At 36.4% G+C, this 23,654-nt stretch overlaps 2 protein-coding genes across 5 annotated transcripts in view; both read right to left on the minus strand.

Moving 5' to 3' along the window:
* The window catches only part of SCYL3 (SCY1 like pseudokinase 3), a 26,822-nt gene extending 26,137 nt beyond the window's left edge, over positions 1 to 685 (minus strand). Inside the window, exon 1 of the mRNA XM_072420153.1 lies at positions 170 to 685. Within this exon, the coding sequence (XP_072276254.1) occupies positions 170 to 334 (165 nt within the window). The 5' untranslated portion in view covers positions 335 to 685. The remainder of the gene's footprint in view (positions 1 to 169) is intronic.
* A 3,878-nt stretch (positions 686 to 4,563) lies between these two features.
* The window catches only part of KIFAP3 (kinesin associated protein 3), a 34,441-nt gene continuing 15,350 nt past the window's right edge, over positions 4,564 to 23,654 (minus strand). For 3 of the 4 annotated variants that reach the window (XM_072420155.1, XM_072420154.1, XM_072420158.1), the window contains exons 10-20: positions 22,443 to 22,605; positions 21,600 to 21,700; positions 18,870 to 18,978; positions 17,058 to 17,170; positions 16,082 to 16,247; positions 14,361 to 14,486; positions 13,698 to 13,796; positions 11,549 to 11,634; positions 9,512 to 9,701; positions 8,216 to 8,315; positions 4,564 to 5,810 (exon numbers count right to left, since the gene is read on the minus strand). In XM_072420155.1, coding sequence (XP_072276256.1) covers positions 5,702 to 5,810; positions 8,216 to 8,315; positions 9,512 to 9,701; positions 11,549 to 11,634; positions 13,698 to 13,796; positions 14,361 to 14,486; positions 16,082 to 16,247; positions 17,058 to 17,170; positions 18,870 to 18,978; positions 21,600 to 21,700; positions 22,443 to 22,605 — 1,362 coding nt within the window. In that variant the 3' untranslated portion in view covers positions 4,564 to 5,701. The remainder of the gene's footprint in view (positions 5,811 to 8,215; positions 8,316 to 9,511; positions 9,702 to 11,548; positions 11,635 to 13,697; positions 13,797 to 14,360; positions 14,487 to 16,081; positions 16,248 to 17,057; positions 17,171 to 18,869; positions 18,979 to 21,599; positions 21,701 to 22,442; positions 22,606 to 23,654) is intronic. The other variant, XM_072420157.1, reaches the window with a different exon arrangement.

Below are 23,654 nucleotides of genomic sequence, written 5' to 3' on the forward strand. Positions count from 1 at the left end.
AATGCACAAATGTTTTTTTCTGTACTTTTACCTGCAAATCAGTGACAAGTATAACACGGAGCCTGTGACTAAATGCCAGCCATGTATGAGCACATTAGATGTGTCCCGCACAATGTATATATATATATATATATATATATATATGATGTATATATGATGTATATCTCACCTTGGCTGCCTTGTCCACCTTCTCCTGGTTGTCCAGCTGATAGACAAACACAGAGGCCAGGCGTCCGTCCTGCAGAAGGGCCGGGTGAATGGTGAGGCCGGAGGGCTGGGTCCATGGCGGATCTTGCAGGGTGAATCCTCTCAGTGAGCTGCTCTCCGATCCCATGATCCTGCAGCCGTATGCAGGAAATCCAACCCTGACCCCCGCCAACTGAACGGACTGCCCGCCGCCTGCCCCGGGAGAATGGCTGGAGAATGGGTGGAGAACGAGGAGCCCGGACACCACACGTACAGCCGGCTACAGGCTCCGGATAGCAGCGCCCATCACCGCCCGCAGCCTCAGCATCCTTCTATCACCCAGCCAGCTGTCACCCTCCTGGCACCCCGCACACAGGGCAATACACAGCCGCCTGGTGACCCGGATAACAGCCCTGACAGCACACACAACACCCGGCCAGTCTGCAGCCCTCTTCCTACTAACCCGGAACAACCTGTCCGCCAGTGACCGGAGGCCGCACCCACCCGAGCACCGCCCACCAGAGCCGAGGCTTCCGTATTAACCCGCTATGTACCCGGGAAGGGAGATTTGCAGCACGGCTGACAGCCTGACATGGTGCGGCCCCTTTAATAGATGTCACGTGTAGTGTGGGCTTGGGATGCCGTGTGGGTACCATGTGACTACTGGGGATTCTTCTCTGGGGATAGACTGGGTTATAATGGAGCAAGTGGGGGGAGTATGCTATGAATATGGGGATAATCCTGCAGATAATATATTCTAACAGAACACTACAATACAAATAATCATTTAAAAAGGAACTATACTCAAAACACAAAAATACACACCTTCAATCCCGCAGGGTAGACCGGTCACTCTGGGGGTGTCCAGCATCGGGTCCCGCATCATCCCCACAAGCCTTATCGTCTTCTCTTCTGGGTTCTTCATCCTATGTCACCAAACCCAGGCGCCAGATCAGGTGATGTAAGACATGCGTAGAAGGAGCGCCCAAGAGCCTCCCAGGATGCCTGGCACTCACATTCATTCTTTAACAGAATTTTTACCTTTCATAAAGGGGAGTATAGGTACGCTTGACCAATTTATTAATATAAAAATATTATTAGCACAGACAAAAAAATCCCCCAAACTCTATTTATAATGCCAATAAATGTGTATTGTAACTACACTATAAATGAAACCTCCCCATTCTAGATCATTCTGCTCAGCTTACCTCTGACATTCTAGATCAGGGGTGTCAGACTCAGGCCCATGCTGTAATTATATTTGGCCTGCGAGAAAATACGAAAGGTCTACTAGAGCTGGCCCGCTAGTAGACAGTGCATGCACCGCTAATACTACAAATACCAGAATGCTCTGCTGGCGCATCAATCAGGACCCACAAGCTCCCCTCCTCTGTTGACATTCATTAGCAACCTTCCCCTATTGTAGATATTTTTTCAATAAAAATCAAGGTTGGCCTACCACTTTGTCCAAATTTTTCATTTTTGCCTACTGTGTATTTGTTTGACACCCCTGTTCTAGATAATTTCAGGCAGAGACAGCTATATGGGGTTGGTGTAATGATAACCACATTAACCTCTTAGGCCTCCCTAATACCCTTCCCATTCCAATCCCATTCCAGGAGTTTATCTAGGTCTAACTAGTTCATTCCAAAAACTGACCTTACACTGTATGAATGACATATGACTGTGGTAGGGACATTAGATTGTGAGCCCCTTTGAGGGACAGCTATTGAGATAACTATGGACTTTGTACAGCGCTGTGTAATATTTTGCTGCTATATAAATACTGGATAATAATTCTGCACAAAGTGGGTGAGAGAAAGAAGGCACTTTGGCCCATTACGTCACCACATTTTGCTTGGCTTCCCATCCACCATTCCATTCTAGTTCATTCTACACAATGCAAGCTTTAAAATGTAGTAAGTAAACAGAAGACAACACTTTTAATCCCTAACCCTATTCAATTCTTGTTGGCTTTGAAAACAACTAAATTACCTTTTAATGTAGTACCAGTAAATGACCTCTAGGTGCCGCTACTCGTAAGCCACAATAGTCTGATACTGTGTCCATACACATACATGTAGCATTAGCGCTCTCTAAGGGTTACATACTGTAACTACATCAAAAGTGAAGATCAGTGCACTATGCAAGTGAAAGGAGCTTCTGATCATCACCGAGTTATTAGCGTACTTAAATTCTCCACATCTCTTTCCCTGTTACTAGTTTTAAAAATACGGCATTACAAAAATGGCAAACAGGTTTCTAAAAGTAAAGAACACTCGCTACCTCATTTTGTTTAAATGAGAATGGACATTGTGTCACAGACATAGTTGTAGTTCTGCCCAGCTTTTCCCTGGAGTTCTGTACACTGCTATGATAATCTGTTGCAGGCTTCTTGTAAAAACTGTTGCTAAAGAGCTGCAATAGGGGGGTTTGGATTTAATCTTCAGGGACCAGACCCTTTATGTAACACATTTCCTAAAAAAAAAAAAAAAAAAAAACAAACATCTGTCCCAAAATTAATTTGAGGTTACAAAAATGATGTGCTATGATCTAAACATTATTTGTGTTAACCACACAAGGACATGGTGCTAATTTGGGTCCTCTCCAATACAAATTGATCCTGTCTGAATGTTATGCTATTATTTTAAGTAAACACATTTCCTGTGTGTCACAATGTAGCATTAAAGGGAGAATGAAATAAACTTTGCAATATGTGCTGATGAATTTAGTACGTGTGGCCACTGACATAAAAAAAATGTACAAACATTAGCACTGAAGACATCACTTGTCACTAACCACCATCGATTGCCTTTGTCCAGTCAAAGCCTTACCAGGGTCAGCTTGTTCCGAGTGACTTCTTTGCCAGAATCAGCCTGTATCCAAACAAGTCTTTGGCAGCATTGTCAGCGTGTGTCCAACCAAGCTTCAATAATATCCACCTTTATCCAGCCATATCTATGCCAGCATCATCGAGTCTCCACCAGTATAAATCTGTACAGGCAGTCACCGGGTTACATACGAGATAGGGACTGTAGGTTTGTTCTTAAATTGAATTTGTATGAAGGTCGGAACACTTACATTTGAATAATAAATGCAATTAGGACAGATGTTTGTCTCAACATATTATTAGGCAGTTTGGTGCCTTGCTGTAACAAAACCCTCAGTGTGTGTTAATCACAAAGCAAAAAAGCAAGCTGTGCTTTGATACGCAAAAAGAAACAACTGCAGAGTCTTGGTCATGAAATAGTTACAAGAGGCTGCGGAAAGAGCTCAGTCCTTAAGATCACCCACAACCACAGCTGTTTAGCAAAAGATTTCTTCTGCAAGTCATGCAAACCACCCCCTTCAAGCCTCTGTTCTGCACACGAGCAAGCAGGGAAGTTCGTATCTAGGAGTCGTCCGTATGTTGGATGTCCTTAACCCGGAGACTACCTGTATCCATTCAAGACTTTCACATCATTGCCTTGTGTCTAGTCCTACATGTTTTCACCTGCACTTCTTCTTTCAGGTTGGAGTGAGAAAAAAAATCATAGGTAATGGAAGTGTGTTTGTATTGTATAGTAGGAAACTGTATAGGATGAAACATGTGGTTAAAACTGGGGTAGCTACTATCACTGAAAAAAGATTACATTTTTAAATATAGGATTGTACTGTGATTCTCTACATTTGTGGGACCATCACCCATTGTAGCCACACGAGGGTGAAGAATTAACAATCATTGTCTATCTTAACATACACAGATAAAACCTAATCGTTTTGTAACACAGGGAAAGAAAGGGCACCGGGAAAAGTCCTGGATGGATGGTATGTGGGACTGTGGGTTCTCAAAATTTTCTACTGAAGTAGAACCAGCAGAGATTTGTTGCAGGGAAGCTCTAACTTTCCCTAGTAGTTGTTCCAAATTTCTGTTCCGGTGTTGGTTCTACTGTGAATCTGCAGATTCCCAACTGTGGTTTCCACATTTTCCTGAGGCTCACAAGTCTATATAGCACACCTGGTGCTAAGCAGTGGGGGCTATGAATGAATTTTTATTTTTGCTAGCCAGGAGGCTATTCTTTTGTTTTACAGACTTTTTGTGTTGCTGAAACACCCCTGCGAGAGAAAATAAATACGAGCCGTAAAGAGACGCTGACGCCGCCTTATTTCCAGCCTGACAACGCGCGCGCACACACACACACGCACCTTCATTCATGCACCACAATAAGCTTTTTGTGAAGAATGAATAAGCATTCTAGTATGAGGTATAGTATGGTATCCTAGTAATAATTATATTAGAACCGACTAGGGGTATCCTTTGTGCCAGGCACTAGAATTTGTGATATTTACTTGGTTGTGTAATATTCTTTTTTTTATCTTTTCATTTTACTGCAGATGTACAAAGACCGCAAGTATTAGATTTATTATACACAAAGAACAATCTGTTATACACAATTTACTTGGGATAATATTTTAGGAACACATTGACTTGACAGGTAAAGATGCATTAGAAATACAGCAAAAAAAAAAAAATAGTACAGTTTTCAGATTGAGTTACTTTAGACAAAAACACATATTACTCTCAGCACTAATAAACAGAGTGTGTGTGAGCGTGTCTCACCTGGAGGATTCTTTCAATGGAGCAAAATAAATACAATGCCAGACATAAGGCTGATGCTTTGTCACTTGGCTGCAATATAGAATTGTTCTACAGTATTTGTCTCGTACAGCACAAATATGTAAATGTTAGAATATAAAGGCTATTGGATTATTTTTCTGATTTCACAGGCATAGTCATAGCACAGGCTTCTTTCTCAGGATGCAAAAGGCATGAAGCATGAAAGGGACACAACTTGCATCTCCACACAGTACCTTGTTGTTTGTTTACAGAATTACAGAGGCCAAAAACATAGTAGATTTGTCGTAGTCCGAGGTATTTGCTTCGTAGCTAAGGAAACCTAGTCATTCGCAATTGCGGATCCCAGAAGTACATTGTAAAGAGAATAAGAAGTATCCTAGCAAACTAGCACTAATAAAAAGTATCATTAGTGTTATATTATATATTTTTGCAACGTTTATGGTGTCACTATAGCTGAGCAAAGCAAACCCCCAAAAAATACCACTTACAGCCACAACAGCTTGCAAACTGTTAATAAAGAAAATGTTTTTACTTTTGAAATAATTCAGACCCCAAAAATAATAATGTTAAACATTAACAATAATGTTAATGTGATAATAATGTTAATGTAACAATAAATATAAAATAAACTACACTTATAAGGATAAGTTATTAAGTACATTTGTTCTAGGATATTTTGGTAAAGCTATGTCTGTTCCCCTTGTTTAAATTCAAGTTGTGTTTTAATACTACTTAGAAAAAAATGAAGCTTAACTTAACAAACCCCATTAAAGTGTATCACCACTAAAATGTAAACTGCAAACAAAGGTTTGTGATAATACCCACAACTTTACGGTAACAGCATGCTTTCCTCCTAGGTTTAACTAATGAAAGTAGCTTGAGTTTCAGTGCCAATCATTATCGTGCTCCAAGTCCATAGTAATAGGGTTCATCAGGACGATAGCCATATGCTGTTGCAGGCCGCCCAGGTATACCAACAGGCTGTCCAAAATTATCAATACCGATTCTATGAGAAAGCAGAAACATACAGCATTTTACTAACATTTTGTAGTTGTGAATTATTTTTAATCAGCAGTCATTTCAATGTCCATTTATGCATCTGACCGATACAGCAGCACTGGCAATATGTGTGTAGTGCTAGAGAAGTATTCCCACACACCGTGGGAGGGAAAAATTAACATTGTTTATCTCTTACCCCTGCATTAAAAGTAGGGTTTCCCATTACTTCGCACAAATTTTCTGTATATTTGCACTATCCATGATAGTAAAAAATTGTGTGGGCGCTTGCTGATCTCACTCTGCTCACATAAGGTATGCCTTTTTACCATGCTTTTTACCACCTTTCCATTCCCTTCCCACTCCTATTTCCTACCTCCTTCTTCACCTCCCTCCTATCCCTTAGCTCCTGTCCCTATATCATTTACTACCCCTTATCATTTATTCCCCCTCTATTGTAGTCACTACCCCTCCTCTTCTGTCTCTTCTTATATCCCACTGCAACATTTTTAGTATCTACTTTCCTCATTACCCCCCTTCTTTTTGTAAGTAGACCCTTGCTTTATTATGCCATTATTATAATTGAAAAAGTCTAAAATAAGTAAGGCAGCCAAGTAAATATATTCATCATAAGAATGGCAAGTATAGGAATCATTTCTCCATTTCTACTGATCAACTTTCATGGACTGAATGAGTAGTAGAAATGTTGCTTCAACTAATCTATCTATAAAACATATTTATTTTAAAGTAAAAGGCATTAATGTGGCTGAGAACAGATCATGTGTGCTGGGTGAACTGCAAACACTTAAAAGCAGTTTGATGACACTAGATCACAAAAAAAGAGTTAGGGTCATAGGCAATAGTAGTAAGATGTGGTGGCGAGGAGGAGAAAGAAGATCAAAGTAAAGTAAGAATCAGAAAGAGAATGAAGGAGTGGGAAAGTATAGAAAAGACTGAGATAGCAGCAATCTAGGGAACAGGAGTTAAACAGGGTGCAGAGCTAGCAAGACCACCATCATTGTCTCCACCAGTGATAGGGAGACAGCAAGGGGGTGGAAACTATGTAGAAGAAAATGGTGGACAACCATTTTCTGGGAGAACACCACCGAGTAATTTATGGAACAAATCCTTTTGCAGGCAATGGTAATTGTGGTAGAGTGGTAATTCATCTCTATCCCAAGGTCCCAACTTAAATGATTGTTACCCAATATTCATGTAGGTCTCTTCCCATGTAATAAACCACACGAATGAATGAATACCAACTGGTGGCTAGAACTAGGCAGCAAGATTAAAAACTAATTAAAAAAAGTAAATAAATGACAGTTTATATCAAGTCCTTCTTACCTGATCTCTGTGTTGCCTTTAACAAACATTTATTATATTGGCAGTTGGTTATTATAATCTAACCCTAATGTGTAATTTTACTGTAGCACAGTAATGAAAGGGTTGGTTAAAATTTGGTTGCTTGGTAATACAGTGCTTGTTGTTTCACATCTTTTATCTTGGCAAAAGTTGTTTCCCTCCATAACTTTTGTTATGCAGGCAAAGTCCCCAAATACTTGGCACCCATGCAAATACCTTTAACTATAGTTGGTTAGGTTAAGCATTGGTCTGTACCTTCCTTTTCTTTCATATTTTGATGCTATTCTTTAGAATTCAGAAAGAGGGAAAATATATATTTTATTGTATTCCTAAATAATCATATGATTACATAGGATCCTATGAAAATATATGGCTTCATTCCTTTCTATTTAACTGATCTGAATAAAGTATAAAGATCAGATTTTTTTAAAGCACACAAATTTTAGTCCAGTGACTCAAATATTAAAGTCAAAGACAGCAAGTCAACTAGCAATTTCAGGTTTAAACAATGACAATTCCCATATGATACAGGTAAACTTTCTTTCATATTTTGATGCTATTCTTTAGAGTTCAGAAAGAGGGAAAATATATATTTTATTGTATTCCTAAATAATTATATGATTACATAGGATCCTATGAAAATATATAATATATTTAATCCTATGTAATCTAAGTTAGAACACCAAATATTAATATGTAACATTTTATATGAACCCAAATGTTTTTGAAGAAATAAATTCCCTTCAATGCAATTATGTCAAAATCATTTACCTTTTAGCAACACTATGTAAAGAGGTATCAAGCTATCAGAGCTGATAATTAATGTACAGTGCTGCATTTTATGTTGACGCTATATAAATCCTGTTAAATAATAATATGGTGTTTAATATATAATAGTGATAGGCAGAACATTTTTAAACCAAAACTGCTTTTATTTTGGATGCATCAGGCAGTCATTTTACAAACAAAAGCATGCTTTAAATACTAAAAATGACATATAACAACTGCAGGCAGATTTACACAGATGGCAACAAAACATGATAAGATACTTACCCAGTGCTAAAGGAGTGCTGACCAACAAGGTCTCCATTTTGCAGCTGATAATCATTGAAAAAGTCTGGGCTCACTGCACCTTCAGGTGGCATCAGTCCTTCTTGAAAAGAATGTATATATATAAAATAAAGTTTCCTTATAAAAACTATATTTTTACAGCTCCTTTAGTAACCTTTTATAAAGCCTGGCTTGATTAGCGCCACAAAACACCACTAAACCAGGCTATAAATGAAGAATAAGACAGATTTTATACATTTTTCTTCATGTTTTGATTTGGAATAAATTGTGCAGTGTTCCCAATGCATTTGTATATTTATATATATATAAAAAAATGATGGTGGCTTAACTGCAAGTGTTACATTTTCATTCGGTGTGCTTTTAGAGAATGCACAAGTTGAGGAGGAGCAATCTGTGTGTCTTGTATATTGAACTTACCTCATCATTTCTTTTAAAAAGGCAAGTGAATAGAAAACTTGACAAAAACATTGAAGGAGACCTCTGTATAACTAGACCCACACCCCTACATATGTCTCACAATATGTTAACCCATCGCAGGGCGTAAAGGGGGAAAGGTGAGATTTTTTCTACAAAATTTGCACTTTGTTTTGTGTTTTTTTTGTCCCAGATACCCAAAATGTACTCTGCAATGGAGAGAATACCAAAACTCCAAATTAGTGCTATGTCTGCTTGTTAAGCACACTTATACATTTTTTTAGTATTGCAACTTAAGTGTAAAGTTTCAATAGTCAATTAATTTCAACTTTTCTCCAGTGGAATGCATCTAAGGGGAATCAAGACGTGCCTATCAATGCAAACAGTGTAGCTGCCATGCTGACTAATATGGCTTCATTACTCTTTCTATGAAACTGATCTGAATAAAGTATAAAGATCACTCAGATTTTTTTTTTAAAGCACACAAATTTTAGTCCAGTGATTCAAATATCAAAGCCAAAGACAGCAAGTCAACTAGCAATTTCAGGTTTAAACAATGACAATTCCGATATGATACAGGTAAACAGTATTCAGGCAATCAACAGTGACTTTTAATAGTGCTGTTTTGACCTTAAAAGTTTTTTTTTCTCTTATAGGTTTTATTTTGGTTGGTGGGCCTTACTTTATTAAACACATATAATTTTTGTTCAGTAAAAAAATAAATAAAGAACTGTAGTAAAATGGAAGGAACAGACCTGGTTTATAAAAATAATTACTTTCAATGTCAAATTATTTCATGGTACAGTCTTAATAGGTCTAAATACAAATTATTTGTTATTACATTTAAATGCATACTGTATTTACCTGCACTATAGTACAAATCAGGTCTCTCCAAAATGTCGCCCTCGTGAATAAATGGTTCAATAGGTTCATCACCATATAAATATTGCTCGTTTTCATCCAGTTGACGACTCTCTACCATTTCAAGCCACTGAGAATTGTGCCAGCGAAACTTTTCACTCTGTATCTTTTTTGCCCATTCTTCATCATATTCCTAAAAGGAATGAAAGAACCATGCATGAATAAAAAGTACTTGCACCGAGAGACATGCTTAGAAAAAAATTAACACTTATAAATCATAGAAAGTTACTGATATTGCAATTTACATATTGTTGATAAGGGAAATGCAAAGTGGGAACAAGTCAACCTGCTAATTGATATAACATTTCTTTTGCATTGTCAGAATTTATCAAAAAAAAAAAAAAACCTTTATTGACTAAATTTTACATTTTTAGTTGCAAAAATTAGCAGTCATTTATATTTTCCATAATTGTAAAATCATCCAATCCATTGTCGAATCTACGGAGTCAGTTAGAACTAGTTCTATCAAAAGCTTTTGCTCAGGGCTCCATATATTTTAACTCTCTCCATATATTTTATACTTTTATTTCTGCCAGTCACAGAGTCCTTTTATGTCTTTAAGGCACAAAACTCTTTCCACTGAGCTTCTTGCCAACTGTTGTTGAATAATCCCCTTATACCCCTTTACTAAAACCATTTTGGTTCAACATCAGTGCTAACATACATCAAAAAATTTCAACCTAACCGAAACTGGGACAAGACGTCAAGAAGAACACCATTCAACTCTGATATCCTAGCCAGGGATCCCGATATCCTAGCCAGGGATCGATATTAATGACACAGGAACTCTAGGGTGCTGACCATTAGCATTTGTTTAAAGGTAAAAAATAGAACACAGCATTTTTTACATACATCAGCAAAGTGTTTTTTTCCCAGAAAATGCTTTAATTATGAATAAAGAATTAAATGTTGAACCCTGTGTCCAGATTGATAGATTATAGATTGTAGTAGCTCTACTAACACACAGAACCTAGCTACTTACCATCTCACCTTGTATGGTTGACTTTAAAGCAAGCTCAACACTAGGTAACAGAGTAGTCCAGTCAAATTGGGAAATAAAGGTGTTTTGACCAACCAATTTAAGTTTCCGAGCATGATACCAGTCGTATCCCATTATACAAAAAACACTATCATTTTTGCATTCAATGCCAATATTAACCCTCCTAGCGGTAATCCCGAGTGTGACTCTGGGTGGATTTTACCTGCAAAAAGCGGTAATCCCGACCACACTCGGGGTCGCTAAAAACATTAAAAAAAAACACCTTGTTCCACCGGCAAATGCAGAGATGTTCTCCGGGGTTTCCCAGTGGTGTTGGTGCGGGCGGGAGGAACGGTGGGAAATTCAAATAATTTTGGATTGGATTCAATACAAAATAGTTGTATTGAGTCCAATACAAAGAAATCTTTATTTAATATATATAATATTATTTTTATTATTAGAGCCCTTAGATTGCCTTGCCAAAATGGATGCAACACAATCCAATTTGACAAATGAAGAAAGATTAGAAGATGCAATGGGCTCTATTCCCAAAGCTAGAACACCAGAATTTAATTTAAAAAAACCTTAATTAATTAAATGAATTCTATTTTAGCTGATTCCAAAGAAATTTGAAAATTAGAGTAACATAGCTGCCCTGTCCATGGATCAGTGTCCTTGTGGAAAGTTTTAATAATTAGTTATAATATAAATATTGCAAGTCTAAATTAAGTAACTATAGTCATAAACCATACTCATACATTCTTTTCTCAACCTGTTTAAAATTAGTAAACATTGTTTTTTCTATCTTCCTGTATGCTGAGAAATCTTCTTAAAAAGTCAGTGTCATATCATCAAAAAATGGTAATCTGTCAGAAGTGGTCATGGTTTTGGATGTGTAAATCTAGCCTTGGTCAATTATTAGTCAATTAAGGCCTAGAAATGATCAATATTCATTCAACAGTAATTAAAGAAAAAAATTGCTCATTAGAAGAATTACTTACTGCTATGATATCAAGAGTATTATCACACACTTTTCGGATCTCTGCATTTTTATCATGCATTAAATCTATCAGATAAGCAGGTGCCTCTGAAGTGAATAATGTTAAAGAAAATGTAACACACCATTTATAAAACATATTAAGCTATTCTGAAACTAGCTTGTGTCACACCCGTCATTTTAACATGCACTGAGGGAAAAACCTTTACTTTTTAAGGCCAATTCTGGATGGTTATTAACATAAACAAATTGTGTCTAATGTGCTGCCTAATTAATACATGTTTAATTTAGGTCTGATGCCATCTATCTATTAATAAAAAGGAACATATGGGAGCTGTCATTGGTGACATGCTTTTGGACAGTCAATAATATCTAGTGAGTCAGTGACCTAAAATAAGTTTGCAGGGTGGAAGTATATCTTATAAGTCCAGCTGTTGAATAAATGTTAACTACAAATTTTAAGAAGGAAACTTGTCATGAAAGTAATACAGAGGTGATTAGTGCTGACCTAACCCCTAAAATGGTTGTTATGCTGGAATTTACAACTTTATTAGAATGAGTTAATGACATTAAACAACCCGTAAAGTATGCTTGGATGTTTGTACAAGTATCAGGTGTTACCTAAAAAGCTAGCCTGCTAGCATGACAGCCTGAAAATTCAAACAAAAAAGAGGATTGCAATGGAAGCCCTTGTAGTTCTTGTTTAAAAAGGTTGAATAGGTGATGAATAAAGAAGTCTTCCATGAATGAGTACTCTACTTACTTTACTGTAAAATTTAGTATCAGAATGCCTCACCGAACTAGAGGAGCAGGCAAACACTACCATTTCACCTTAAAATCAATTTCAAGCTCCTGTGATTTGCCTTCAAATCCCTCCACAGTTATTGTCCCACTTACCTTTCTGACCTGGTAAAAAATACTCCCCCAGCCGCTCTCTTCGCTCCTCCAATGACCTACTACTGACTTCCTCACTCATAACCTCATCACACGCATGGATACAAGACTTTTCTAGAGCTGCCCTGACTCTCTGGAATGGTCTTTCTCGTCTTATTCAGCTTGCTCCTACTTTCTGCTCATTTAAAAGAGCACTCAAAACCCATTTTTTCAAACTTGCCTACCCAACTTCTTCTGTCTTTTGAAACCATCACTACTTCCCACCACTACATATCCCCCCCCCCCCCCCATTGTGTGTTACTTCCCTCCCCCTCCTATGTCACTGTCTGTTTTCGTCTGCTATTTGCAACCCCTATTTAATGTACAGCGCTGCGTAATATGTTGGTGCTATATAAATCCTTTTTATTAATATTATTATTAAAAGAAAAGCCACAGCTAAAGTAGCTAACCTTTGTGCTACTCAAAAGAGAGAAGGAATAAGGCAACTAGCTCTAACTCCAGTAGGACATGGACAAAATAGACAAAAGGCAGAAAAAATGAAAGACGGAAGATATATGGAGTGGCAGAAAAAATGTGGTCAAAGTAAGAAAAAGGTTGCATGGTTACAGGCAAGTAGGCAAAGGTGATGTAAATACAATGGGGCAAAAGGTACATTGGGCAGAATAGTCAGATAAGGAATACAAACTAGAGTAAACTAAGTTCCCTGGTGGTGAAAAACATTGTGGCTAAGCAGAACTTAGGAATGAGAGAAGGCATTTAAAATATGGGTTATTAAATTGGCATTCTAGCAAATGTAGTATCCTTATTTCTTGATATGCTTTCCAGTTATGCAAAGTCTGACCTGTTTGCTCACATCAGCAAAATGCTTATTTATAGAGCATGATGTAGTGATTTATATCATGAGTCTTGGCTATAGTTCACAAAGCTTGATTCTGTAGCACCATAGAATTACTTCACTAATAAAATATTTATATTTTGCAATATCTCAACCTATCTACAACATTCTAACCACTGTCCCCAAAAAGCTTTATGTGGGCCACTGCAACCAGATCTATGAACCTTCTTAAGTAGGTTTGCTTTCTGGTCCCTGTACTATACAACCTACTGTTGGTTTTGATTGTGACTAAGAAAGTTTAAACTTCCAAAGCAGGCTTAAATGTGCCTCTGGGAAACTTCTCCATACTGACTGTTTTTTCGATGAGGATGTGTGAGAAGTGAGAAAAACCACTTAATTTGAACCAGATAAAAAAAAGGGATACGGGTTTCCTTTATGATGACATCACGTGTGGCTTGGTGGAAAACCATTTGGTAGAATACATAAACAATTTGGCATACAAATTCATCATCTTCTTGTTGAGCTGAAAGACAAAAAACAAAACTGAACATTTACAAATACCAGTACCATCTAAACTTCATATTAATATTTATATACAGCTGGACACCACTATTTATCTTTTCATGAATTGAAAACCAATATTAAATTTAAAAAATCTAGTTTTCAACTACCCCTATTTAGAATCTGTTTTCTCCCCGGAATTTGGGTGGGAAGGAGCTGTAGGTGGGTGGTGCACCCGTATTGTGACCCAACTTTTCAGTGGTCACCCAAAAACAGCCGGGTGGTTACTGAAAAGTGCCAGGTTGGTGTGCCTGGCTAATAGGGGCCAGGGAGAACACTGAAGGTGTTGATTACTTTCTCCTATCCTTTTTGTAGGGGGCCACTAAAAAATATGTAGGGGCCCCTTTTTGTAGGGGCCACACAAAAACAACTGTAACAGGAGGTAAAACCTAGACAGATTACCTCCACAGCACTAAATTGATGCACACACTCTAACACCAGAAATTTTATGTGTACTGTATATATATAACAACACCATATCAAGTTTTGAACAATAAATTATTTAAAAAAACATATTCACACTCACCATTCAGTAGTTCAATTAAAGCTGGGATAATACCAGATTTTGCTAATAGAGCAGCACAGGAATCATCCATGGACACTGTTCCTATCATTATAACCACCTCCAGCACCAGATCATCTTCTGCAGCACCTGGATAAAACAGGAAAATATTCATATAAGCAAAAAAAATATAGGTTTTAGGTTTGATGTAATAGGGTAATATTAAAACTGTGGATTTGTGATAGAAACACTAATAAATTAGCATCATTTTAATGTGTGTAAAAGGAAAAGTCCCAACATGCCTTACTGATGTACCTCTTGTCTCTCTACTCCTACAATTTCGATCATGCTTTGTTGTTGTACTCTCTATTTCAATACCAAATTACCTAGCATCTCCCACTGGTCAATCTCATAAATGTGTGTGCAGAATTACTTTACCTGGTATTCACCTTGGTGAAATAGTATGTTGGTCACAAATCGACCATGACCAAATCAGATAAAACTCCTCAAAACTGTAGTTTGCTATTCTAGGGGAACCCAAGGCTTTCTCTCAGTTCTGAGCTTACTGAGGTTCATGACATCTTGCATATAGTTTCCAGGGAAAGTCATTTGGATGTAACTTGTCTTTGCAACCAGGCTGAAATTTACCACTGTGTTGATGTCTATAACCCTTTCTGCTTCAGGATGAACATCCTGTGCTTTGTTGGTATTTTAAGGTTAAGCCTCAACAACAACCACAGGCTGATTGTTTTTCCATCATAGCTCACCCTTGCTTAGTTGCTTATTCCCGCTACACATTTATTTCTGTCTAGAGTTAGTAAATTAGGGTTAGCCTACACATTATGTCACTTATTAGTAGCACCTGGCTATTTGCCTAAAATGATGTAATTATTTTCTTTCAGTAAAACGATCTATTACCAAGGTATTGTTGTGGTTGTATATACAGACACATATCCTGTATATTATATAAAAGGAGTAGAACATTTCCTGTCAGGGGAACAGAAGGGTTCACTTCATGGTCTTACTTGAAAAGCATTTTAAACTGACTGTAAATGCAAGCGGATTGCACCTGAAAACATGCTGAATTTGTATATCTATAGCAGAAAATAAAAACTGTCTCACTCTCGGTTCAGTTTAAACTATGTGTGTTTATAATTTATCTGTGTCCTGTTAGCTTCCTTACTTCCTCTGTAGAATAGATGCCTCACCATTTCTCATTCTCTGTAGAACTACTGAACTTTTACTACAAGTCCCAAAATGTATCACTGGCATCCTTTTTGTCTTTGTAAAACTGCAAGTCCAAGATTGACCACAGTAGCATCTCTTCAATCTCAGCATTTCCACTCCCTGTTAATGCCTGCTTGAAAGATACCATGAGGAAGCAGTAACTCTGAAATGGAGCACCATACAAACCTCAGTGACTTAACAGCTGCCAAAGGATTCATCTACTGGTTAGTAAGCATAATTAGAGAAGATCAATGTTGCGCCTTGTATTTCCAACATTTTTGCAATGTGCTGGCCTGAAGATCGGTTAAATTACATTTTACTAAGAATACATTAACAGTGCCAACAATAAAATACAGTAAGATTACAAGTTAATAACAGCAAATGAGATATAATAAAAATATTGTTTTTTATTTTTACTAAACTCTTTAATTTTTGTTATTAAGTAAATAGTTTTTAAATATACGTTAGCAAGTTATTACTATATTTACACTGGTCTCCATACAATACACTGTATTTACCTGGCTTCAGCTTGTCTTTGAGGTAAGGGACAAGTTTGTATTCTTTAAGTACCAGTTCCCAGTCCAAATCAGAAATAGTGAGGTTAGCTAAAGTCCCCAGACATTCTATGACAAATTCCTCCTCTTCATCATTTGAAATTTGGGCTGCTAAATCCCCAACATAATCCTATGACAAAAAAACAAAAATAAGTTAGTAGATTGTTACAGGTCCTAAATATACAGCTCAAATTACAAAGTAAGTTGATCATCAAAGTATGGTGTTCCTCCATAGCTGTTATATTGTGGGAAAATGTAATTTTTCTACTTCAAATGACAGAATCCTCAGCACCTGGCACTTCTGAGTGTGGATGTACTATTGCATGCTGAGTAACAGCCAGCAGAGAACTATAATGTTCAGTGAGATATGGGTTCAAAAATGGAGAAACGGAGACAGCACAGAATGCCAAAATATGTTTTCATTAACTTAAAAACATGACTGTTATCACAGGACATATTCCTCGGCATTATGCAGTCTGTAAGGTAATAACGTTAAAAAACTAATTAGGTAATACTGCCCAGATGCACATTTAATGAGAGAAGGGATTTCTGCCTGCAGGCACTGCCTTATTCCCAAAGGTAATTTGACCTATACCACATTCAGGGAGCCAGAAATTTTCAGATTCTTTTTTTGCATGTGATCAGTATTAAGCTATTAAAAACTTTTGTCTGCAGCATGTGCGGTCTACTTGACTTACATATTGGGTATCGGTATGAAATGTTCGTTAGCTGTGGTTGCATATTTATGTTAGACTAAACCACGGTCCACTACTAACATGACTGCAATTCCTGCTCCTCAGTCATCCCTCTTTTGCAAAACCTTAATGTATCTGTACTAATCAGTACGACTACACTGTTAATACTTAATAATTATCCATCATGTGAACCAATATTATGGACAAAACCTTCTATAAAACACCTTGAATTTTAAGTTACTCACAATGAACAAGTTTTTTGTTGGTCCATCATGCTGAGAAATATTTCGAATCATCTTCATTAGCAGTGGGTCCTTAAATTTCAGAGCTTTTTTCATCAACATCTTCAACCCATTTGCTAAAACATACATTTCATTTTAGTTCACAGAAAGAAATATTTACATTTAAATATCACAAAAGCATACAAAAATATGCAAAAGACAGCCAGATCCCACACAAGACTGAGTCACACTGTCTAAAATATTAATTGCTCCTCTTATACTTAACCTTTCATACCATCTTTGACTGCAGAAAAAAAAAATCTTCCTACAATTCAATAAAGTTTTTTCAGAAAGATGTGCACAAATTTTAGCATACTTTCTTACTTACATTAAAGTAAACTTAAAGGGAGTAAAATAACCCACCAGTGCTGCACTTTTTGTAGCAGCTACCCTCATTGTTATTAGCCTGTTGGCATGTGTACAATAGTGTTTCACTAAAATACAATAAACATTTATATAAATGTATTCTTTAGCAAATTGTTTCTGTTTGTGTTTATATGAAAAAAAACATCTTTTAGGCTATGTTCACGCTTCCTCAGGTCAGGGAACAACTGCATCTGGGGAGATGCTACATGTATAGCTTCTCATGGTGGCAGCTCTATAGAGAATACACAGAGTAGCAGTGAGTAGCACTAAGACAACTGACGAAACCTGCCCAATGTGCAGACACTTTAGGTACCTGCATCGCTGTGTGAATGACTGAGCAGCTAGCTTTATCCCAAAGCAGGTCTGAACCTGCCTTATGCTCTCTACTTGAGAAAATTGTTGCTATACTGTCCCTCTCCCTCCTGCGACTCCTACTGCATCTCTTATAAAAATTACTTTTACTTTATTTCATGTGTATGTTTATCTCCATATGAGGTTGGTATAAAGAAAATGTGTAAATAGTAAATAAATAGGAACATTTGTTCCTATTTATCCACTTATTTACTATTGGCTAACCATAATCAGGCTAATGATTTCCCTCTTCTCCTGCAACTTCCTTAACCATTAATTTTTTGCTATTTCCATTTGAATTTGTACCATTGATATATAATCTTTTTTTACATTTGTGCCACAATAAATTGCAATTTTACTACTATAATAAATGGGACAACAAGACAAAAAATAGAATACATTTTTACTTGTATGAATCATTGTAACATAACATCAGTAAAAGAAAGGTGTGTTTGTGCCAACAACAATATACATGCATTTCTTGAGCTTTTAAGGAATAAGAAAGTTATTGCCAAATAAATAGGCCCATAGGAAAATATACCTGCTTTAATCAATGAGGGGGGGTATAAAGGTACAAGAGTTTGAGGGGTTTAGCATCTCCAAATAAGTGATGTAGTGTACTTTTTGATATGTTGCAAAACTTTGATGAAAAAACAGTGGCCACTGTCATACTTGCAGTGGAAAGCACAGAACGCACAGCGCTATGTGCCCAGAAGTGGCAAACCACACTGCAGGTAAATCACATGTGCGCATGGTTGTGGCTGCGACGCAGTACGTCTTCCAAAGGAAGAAAAGCAACTTCATGTCTAAAAGCGACTAGTTGCTGAGGTCCAACTGTAGTCGTGTGTTAATCCACGGACAATATGGTTCCCAAATGCTCCCTTTACTTGAATGAGAACAATTGGGAGCTCTACTAAGCCTGGACAGAACACTCTGGACAACTGAAAGTCTGAAATAGTCTCTAGCTCTTATGGACTCTGGTTCTAACAAATAGAAACAAGCTAATATTTACGTTTCAGGTACTGACTCTGATCATAAATACCAATTTTGTTAACTCACCTTCACATATTAGCTGAGCGTTTCTTTTATTTGCAGCAAGATTTATGCAGAAAGAAATAAGTTCAAGATCAATACGCTCATCTGAACATTCAAACAGCATCTTCATTAACTTGGGGAAAAAAAAAAAAGAATTTAAAAGATTATTATAGTGATTGATTATTGATAAAATCTAATCATACTTCATGCAATTTTATTACTAAACGTTATGTATTAAAAGATAATCTATAAATTACTATAAAGCTAACTTCCATGTAAACTCATTGGACATCAGTTACACATGAACACAAAAATATCCACCAAAGGATTGCTCAATGGAATCCCTATAAAATGTAGTAAGGAATCTAGAAATGGCAGCTCATGGAATTTAATCTGTAAACATATTGTAACTGAAACCAATTAAGTACTTCCTTTAAAATGTTATCACATGGCCATATATCTTAGGGTAAGGACTACATTTATTTCCCCTCTATAAATCCTTGTTGAACATTAGTTCATCAGTTCACTTTTATTTACAAACAGATGAATTGCAGTGGACAGGCACCAGAAAAGTTTTTTTCTATGGGGAATAAAATTATCACACTATATCTAGTAATGCTTTCCTAATGTCACTTTGTAAAAACATTAAAACACCAGTAAACTAGAACGTAATTCTGACTTTATGGAAATGCTGGAATGCTGAATTTCCACAACATTATAAGCATTTCTATCAATTTTTTGCTCTTCTGAGGGGCTCTACAGCATTAAAGGGCTCCTGGCATTCTGTACATGTAAGCAAGAGCCTGACCCATACTAAGTATCAGGTACCAAAAGAGCTATCCAAAAATCTTTCAGTCTAGACTGTCTGGCACCTAAATCATATATTACTTGGTAACCATTAAAGTGACCAATTTTCTTACACATCCCTTTTTACCCTTCCCTATCCTAAACATCTTTAACTAATTATACTGGTGTTGAAACGAGTGTAAAGACCAGCCCAAAGTTTTGCGCACTGCTACACATACAACTTGGTAGGACCATTTAGAAAATACCAGACCAAAGATTAGCTCAACCACTCAGAAAAAAGATATTACTACAATTTTTTCATTTTTTTTTTAGGTTAAGGACATGTTATATTGCCTTTTTTGTCAAATTAGAAAGATAGGATAATTGACAGGAAGGTTCCGTAAAAACCCCAGTCTCCTTCCATAGCCCCCTAAAAACAGTAAGCCATATTATCCTATCAGTAGAAGCTAAGTTACATACTTCAATGAGGATGGCCTTTTAATTCGGACCCAAAAATATACCATGCTGTCATGTCAAGAAAAAAGTTGCCACAAAGTGATCATAGTGATTCCTTTACCAAAATTGCTGGTTTTGTCATTCTGCGCACACTAAGATAAACACATGGACTTAACAGTTACCCATAGGTGGATATATTTTAAGTAGACATGGGTCATAAGACACTAGTTTATTAGCAGGTGTCATTCTCAGTTCATCAACTAGGCGGTGCTGTGTTCATTTTGATTTGTTTCAGTGTGTTGCAGCACCACCTAGTAGACAAATAGAGAATGACACCCACAATGTAACCAATGTGTTTGTACATTTGGCCTTGTCTATAATTTTCCAGTACATCAAAGAATATTTGCTATCTCTGTTCATCTTTCAAGTACATTTGCCCATCTTATTTCACACAGAACAAAAGAACAAGCATATTTTTAAAACACATATTTCTGACACACCAACAGACTGTTTATGTACTTGCAGCGTTTTTTTATTTGGCCTTGACACTTAAGTCCACGTTGTCCAGTATTAGATTTTTACCAGCCAACACAGGCCGCCGCCGCCAATGAAGATAATAAAAATGCACATGGGGGAGTTAATAGAGCATGCTCACAGTGAAAAGATTTGTAAAGATTTTTCTTAAGTTTAAAATATATTTTTAACAGAGTGAGAAAAGGTAGGAGAATCTATTGTGTTTTAGTATTATTTATTTATTTTGCTGTTTGTGTTCTGTGTCACCAGATACAATGAATGGGATTTCCTCAAAGGAAGAAAGACACAGACAGCAAAAAGTTACCCAATATCAGTTGAAAAAAAAAGTTTTGGGTATAAATACAGTGAGGTGGCTGACAGTCTGTCAATAAATAGGAGTTGAAATATACTACAAAAAGTTATTCAACAGATCCAGACAGCACAATGTCAAACTACACAGGTGAATTTAAACCAACCTCAAGTGATCACAAATTCCTACACCATATTAACTTTAATGATACCAAAAACCATAATGAGATGTATAACGCATAAGAGAAGATTATTAAGCAGTCACAGAAGTTGGAAATGAGATATGTTCAGACTGCAGAATGTTATAGACCTCCACAAATGTATTTAGTTTTCTTTGATGGAGAAGAAATATTATCAGGAACAGTTTCTGTGAAGGAGCCACAATCTTTCAAATGTACACCTATTAATTATGATATGATTAGTTTTAATATTCCCTTATAGTGTATACATCAAAGCTCTGGGATACATAACACATTCAAATGACAAGTTGGAGAAGATTACTCCACTGAAAATAATAATTAGAATAATTATATAAGTGAATAATGTCTGCAGGTAGTTTAAGAGTGATGTCAGCAGGATTATGCGGTAATAATGATAACAATAATAGAAAACACACTTTTTACTTGCGACATATAAAAGGTACTTGTTTATGTAACATTTAAATAACTTGTCATTCATTTAAATACATACCTGGGGAATACAATCTGTGTAGGCAAACATGGATTTACAACGATCATCCATACTTATATGGTAAAGAATACAAATAACAATTTGTTTGTAGTTTTCATTCTCTACAAAAACAAAAAGTTTTGTGTTTACTTGGTGAGTAGAATATAAATTAAAATACTACATTACAAGGTTTTTATACATTGTTTTTAGTCTCCTATTATTCGCACCATTGTGCCGCAGTCATGTGCATTAAACGTTATCACAACTTTCTGTGCACAATATTGTAATGTCATTTTAAATGGCACCTCAGCACACCTACACATACACATTTTGGAGCAATATACTGTGCATATGTGAATAAACTGTACATTGTGGGGTACTGCGTTGAGAAAATAAACAATGCAAGCACATTAAATCTGCATTGCTTTGACAGCCAATTTAAAACAGGTGTATAATAGCAAAGTGTTAATGCTTGTGCAATATTAAACTGTAGCAGTGTGAATCCCCCCTAAAACTTGCCAACTTCTTGTTTCAAAAATATGTTTTGACCAGCCCTGCCAAGCTGCAATCTGATATATTCTACAAACAGAATATGAACTAAAGCTTTGGCCTTTTCATTTTGGCCTCAGTCAGGTGGTGTTTGTATTTAATAATGCATATAAATACAGTTTTTCATTAACATATCAAGTTAGAAGTCATTGTCATATGACGTAGTGTTGACCAATATAGGTAAATCTATCAACCCATCAAAATAATGGAATCATGCAAAACATTAAAGAAATTATTTGGACTAAAACACAACTATTTCAAAGAGGCTTTTTATCTTAATGAATTGAAAAAAAAGATTGTAAAAGAAAAACCTACCTAGAAGAACAGTGAGTTTGGGAAGGAGTCCAGCCTGTACCATCTTGTTTCTTAGACCAGTGTCAAAAGACAGGTTCAGAAGAAGTCGTAAAGTTATGTTCAACAAATCTTCATGCTCACATGGCACCATTTTTGTTAATTTTTCAATGATATCCATTTCAGCCTAAAATACAAATGTAAAAAAAAAAGTTTTTAAAATAAACTTTTTTTTCAAATCGACCACTAGCCTAGTAAACTAATTATACCAAATGATCTGCCAATATATCTATTTAATATACACCAGGCCTGAAAAAGTTTATATTTGCACTTTACATCCTGCTATTGCTAATTTGATCAATTTATAGCTAATAGCTAATTTGCTATTGATCAATTCTAAACCAAACTTTATAACTCAGAACCTGAATGAATTTCATCAGTGATGTAACCAACGTCATAACAGTTGCTATGGGACCTGTATGGGGAGATGTACACGTATGAAGATAATACCAATCAAGTACTGTATCATAAGGTGTTTAGGCTGCCAATAATACAGTCCCTGCCTGGGAAGCCTTAAATCAAAAACAGCTGACTTCAGATGCACAGGAGTTTTTATTGTTGTTGTTAGTCAAAGATATTTCTTTTTCTGTGCAGTATTATTTGTTGAGCACTGCAGTCATAGTAGTGTACATTAATTGCTCCAAGAACCTTGGCTGCAGCTCCTAGCCAGCACTCTAAAATTAAAATATTTGTTACAGTTAATATATACGTTATCTGCTGATTTTTCACCTGGTAAATATGCTACTGAAAAGGACGTGTTCTGTAGTCGGATCCTAGGAAGTAAGAACACTGTTCTTTTATTGATAAAGTACAGAGAGTGAGCACTGTGAGAATTGTGTCACTGGCAGGATCACCATGTAAAAATATAGGTAAATACAACAACAAAGCCACCACATCAAAGGACTAGAAAGCTACAATGCATTCACTTTCTGTTCTTGGGTCAAGAAAATCAGGAATACATTCTTGGCAGTTAAAATTAGGTTTTTATTAGGGGATTAGAGTATGTACAGGAGCATTTACACATTTGTAATATAATATAAAATTGTGATGCCTTTTATTGCTATTACAACCATTTCAGTACATGCTTGATGTGCCAGTAGAAGGTAAACGTAAAATGTACATTAACCACCTGAGCGTTACACTGATTTCTAGATTTCTGTTCCAAAAGCGTCACAG

This window comes from Pyxicephalus adspersus, chromosome 8 (assembly GCF_032062135.1).
Source record: "Pyxicephalus adspersus chromosome 8, UCB_Pads_2.0, whole genome shotgun sequence".
NCBI classification, from domain to species: domain Eukaryota; kingdom Metazoa; phylum Chordata; class Amphibia; order Anura; family Pyxicephalidae; genus Pyxicephalus; species Pyxicephalus adspersus.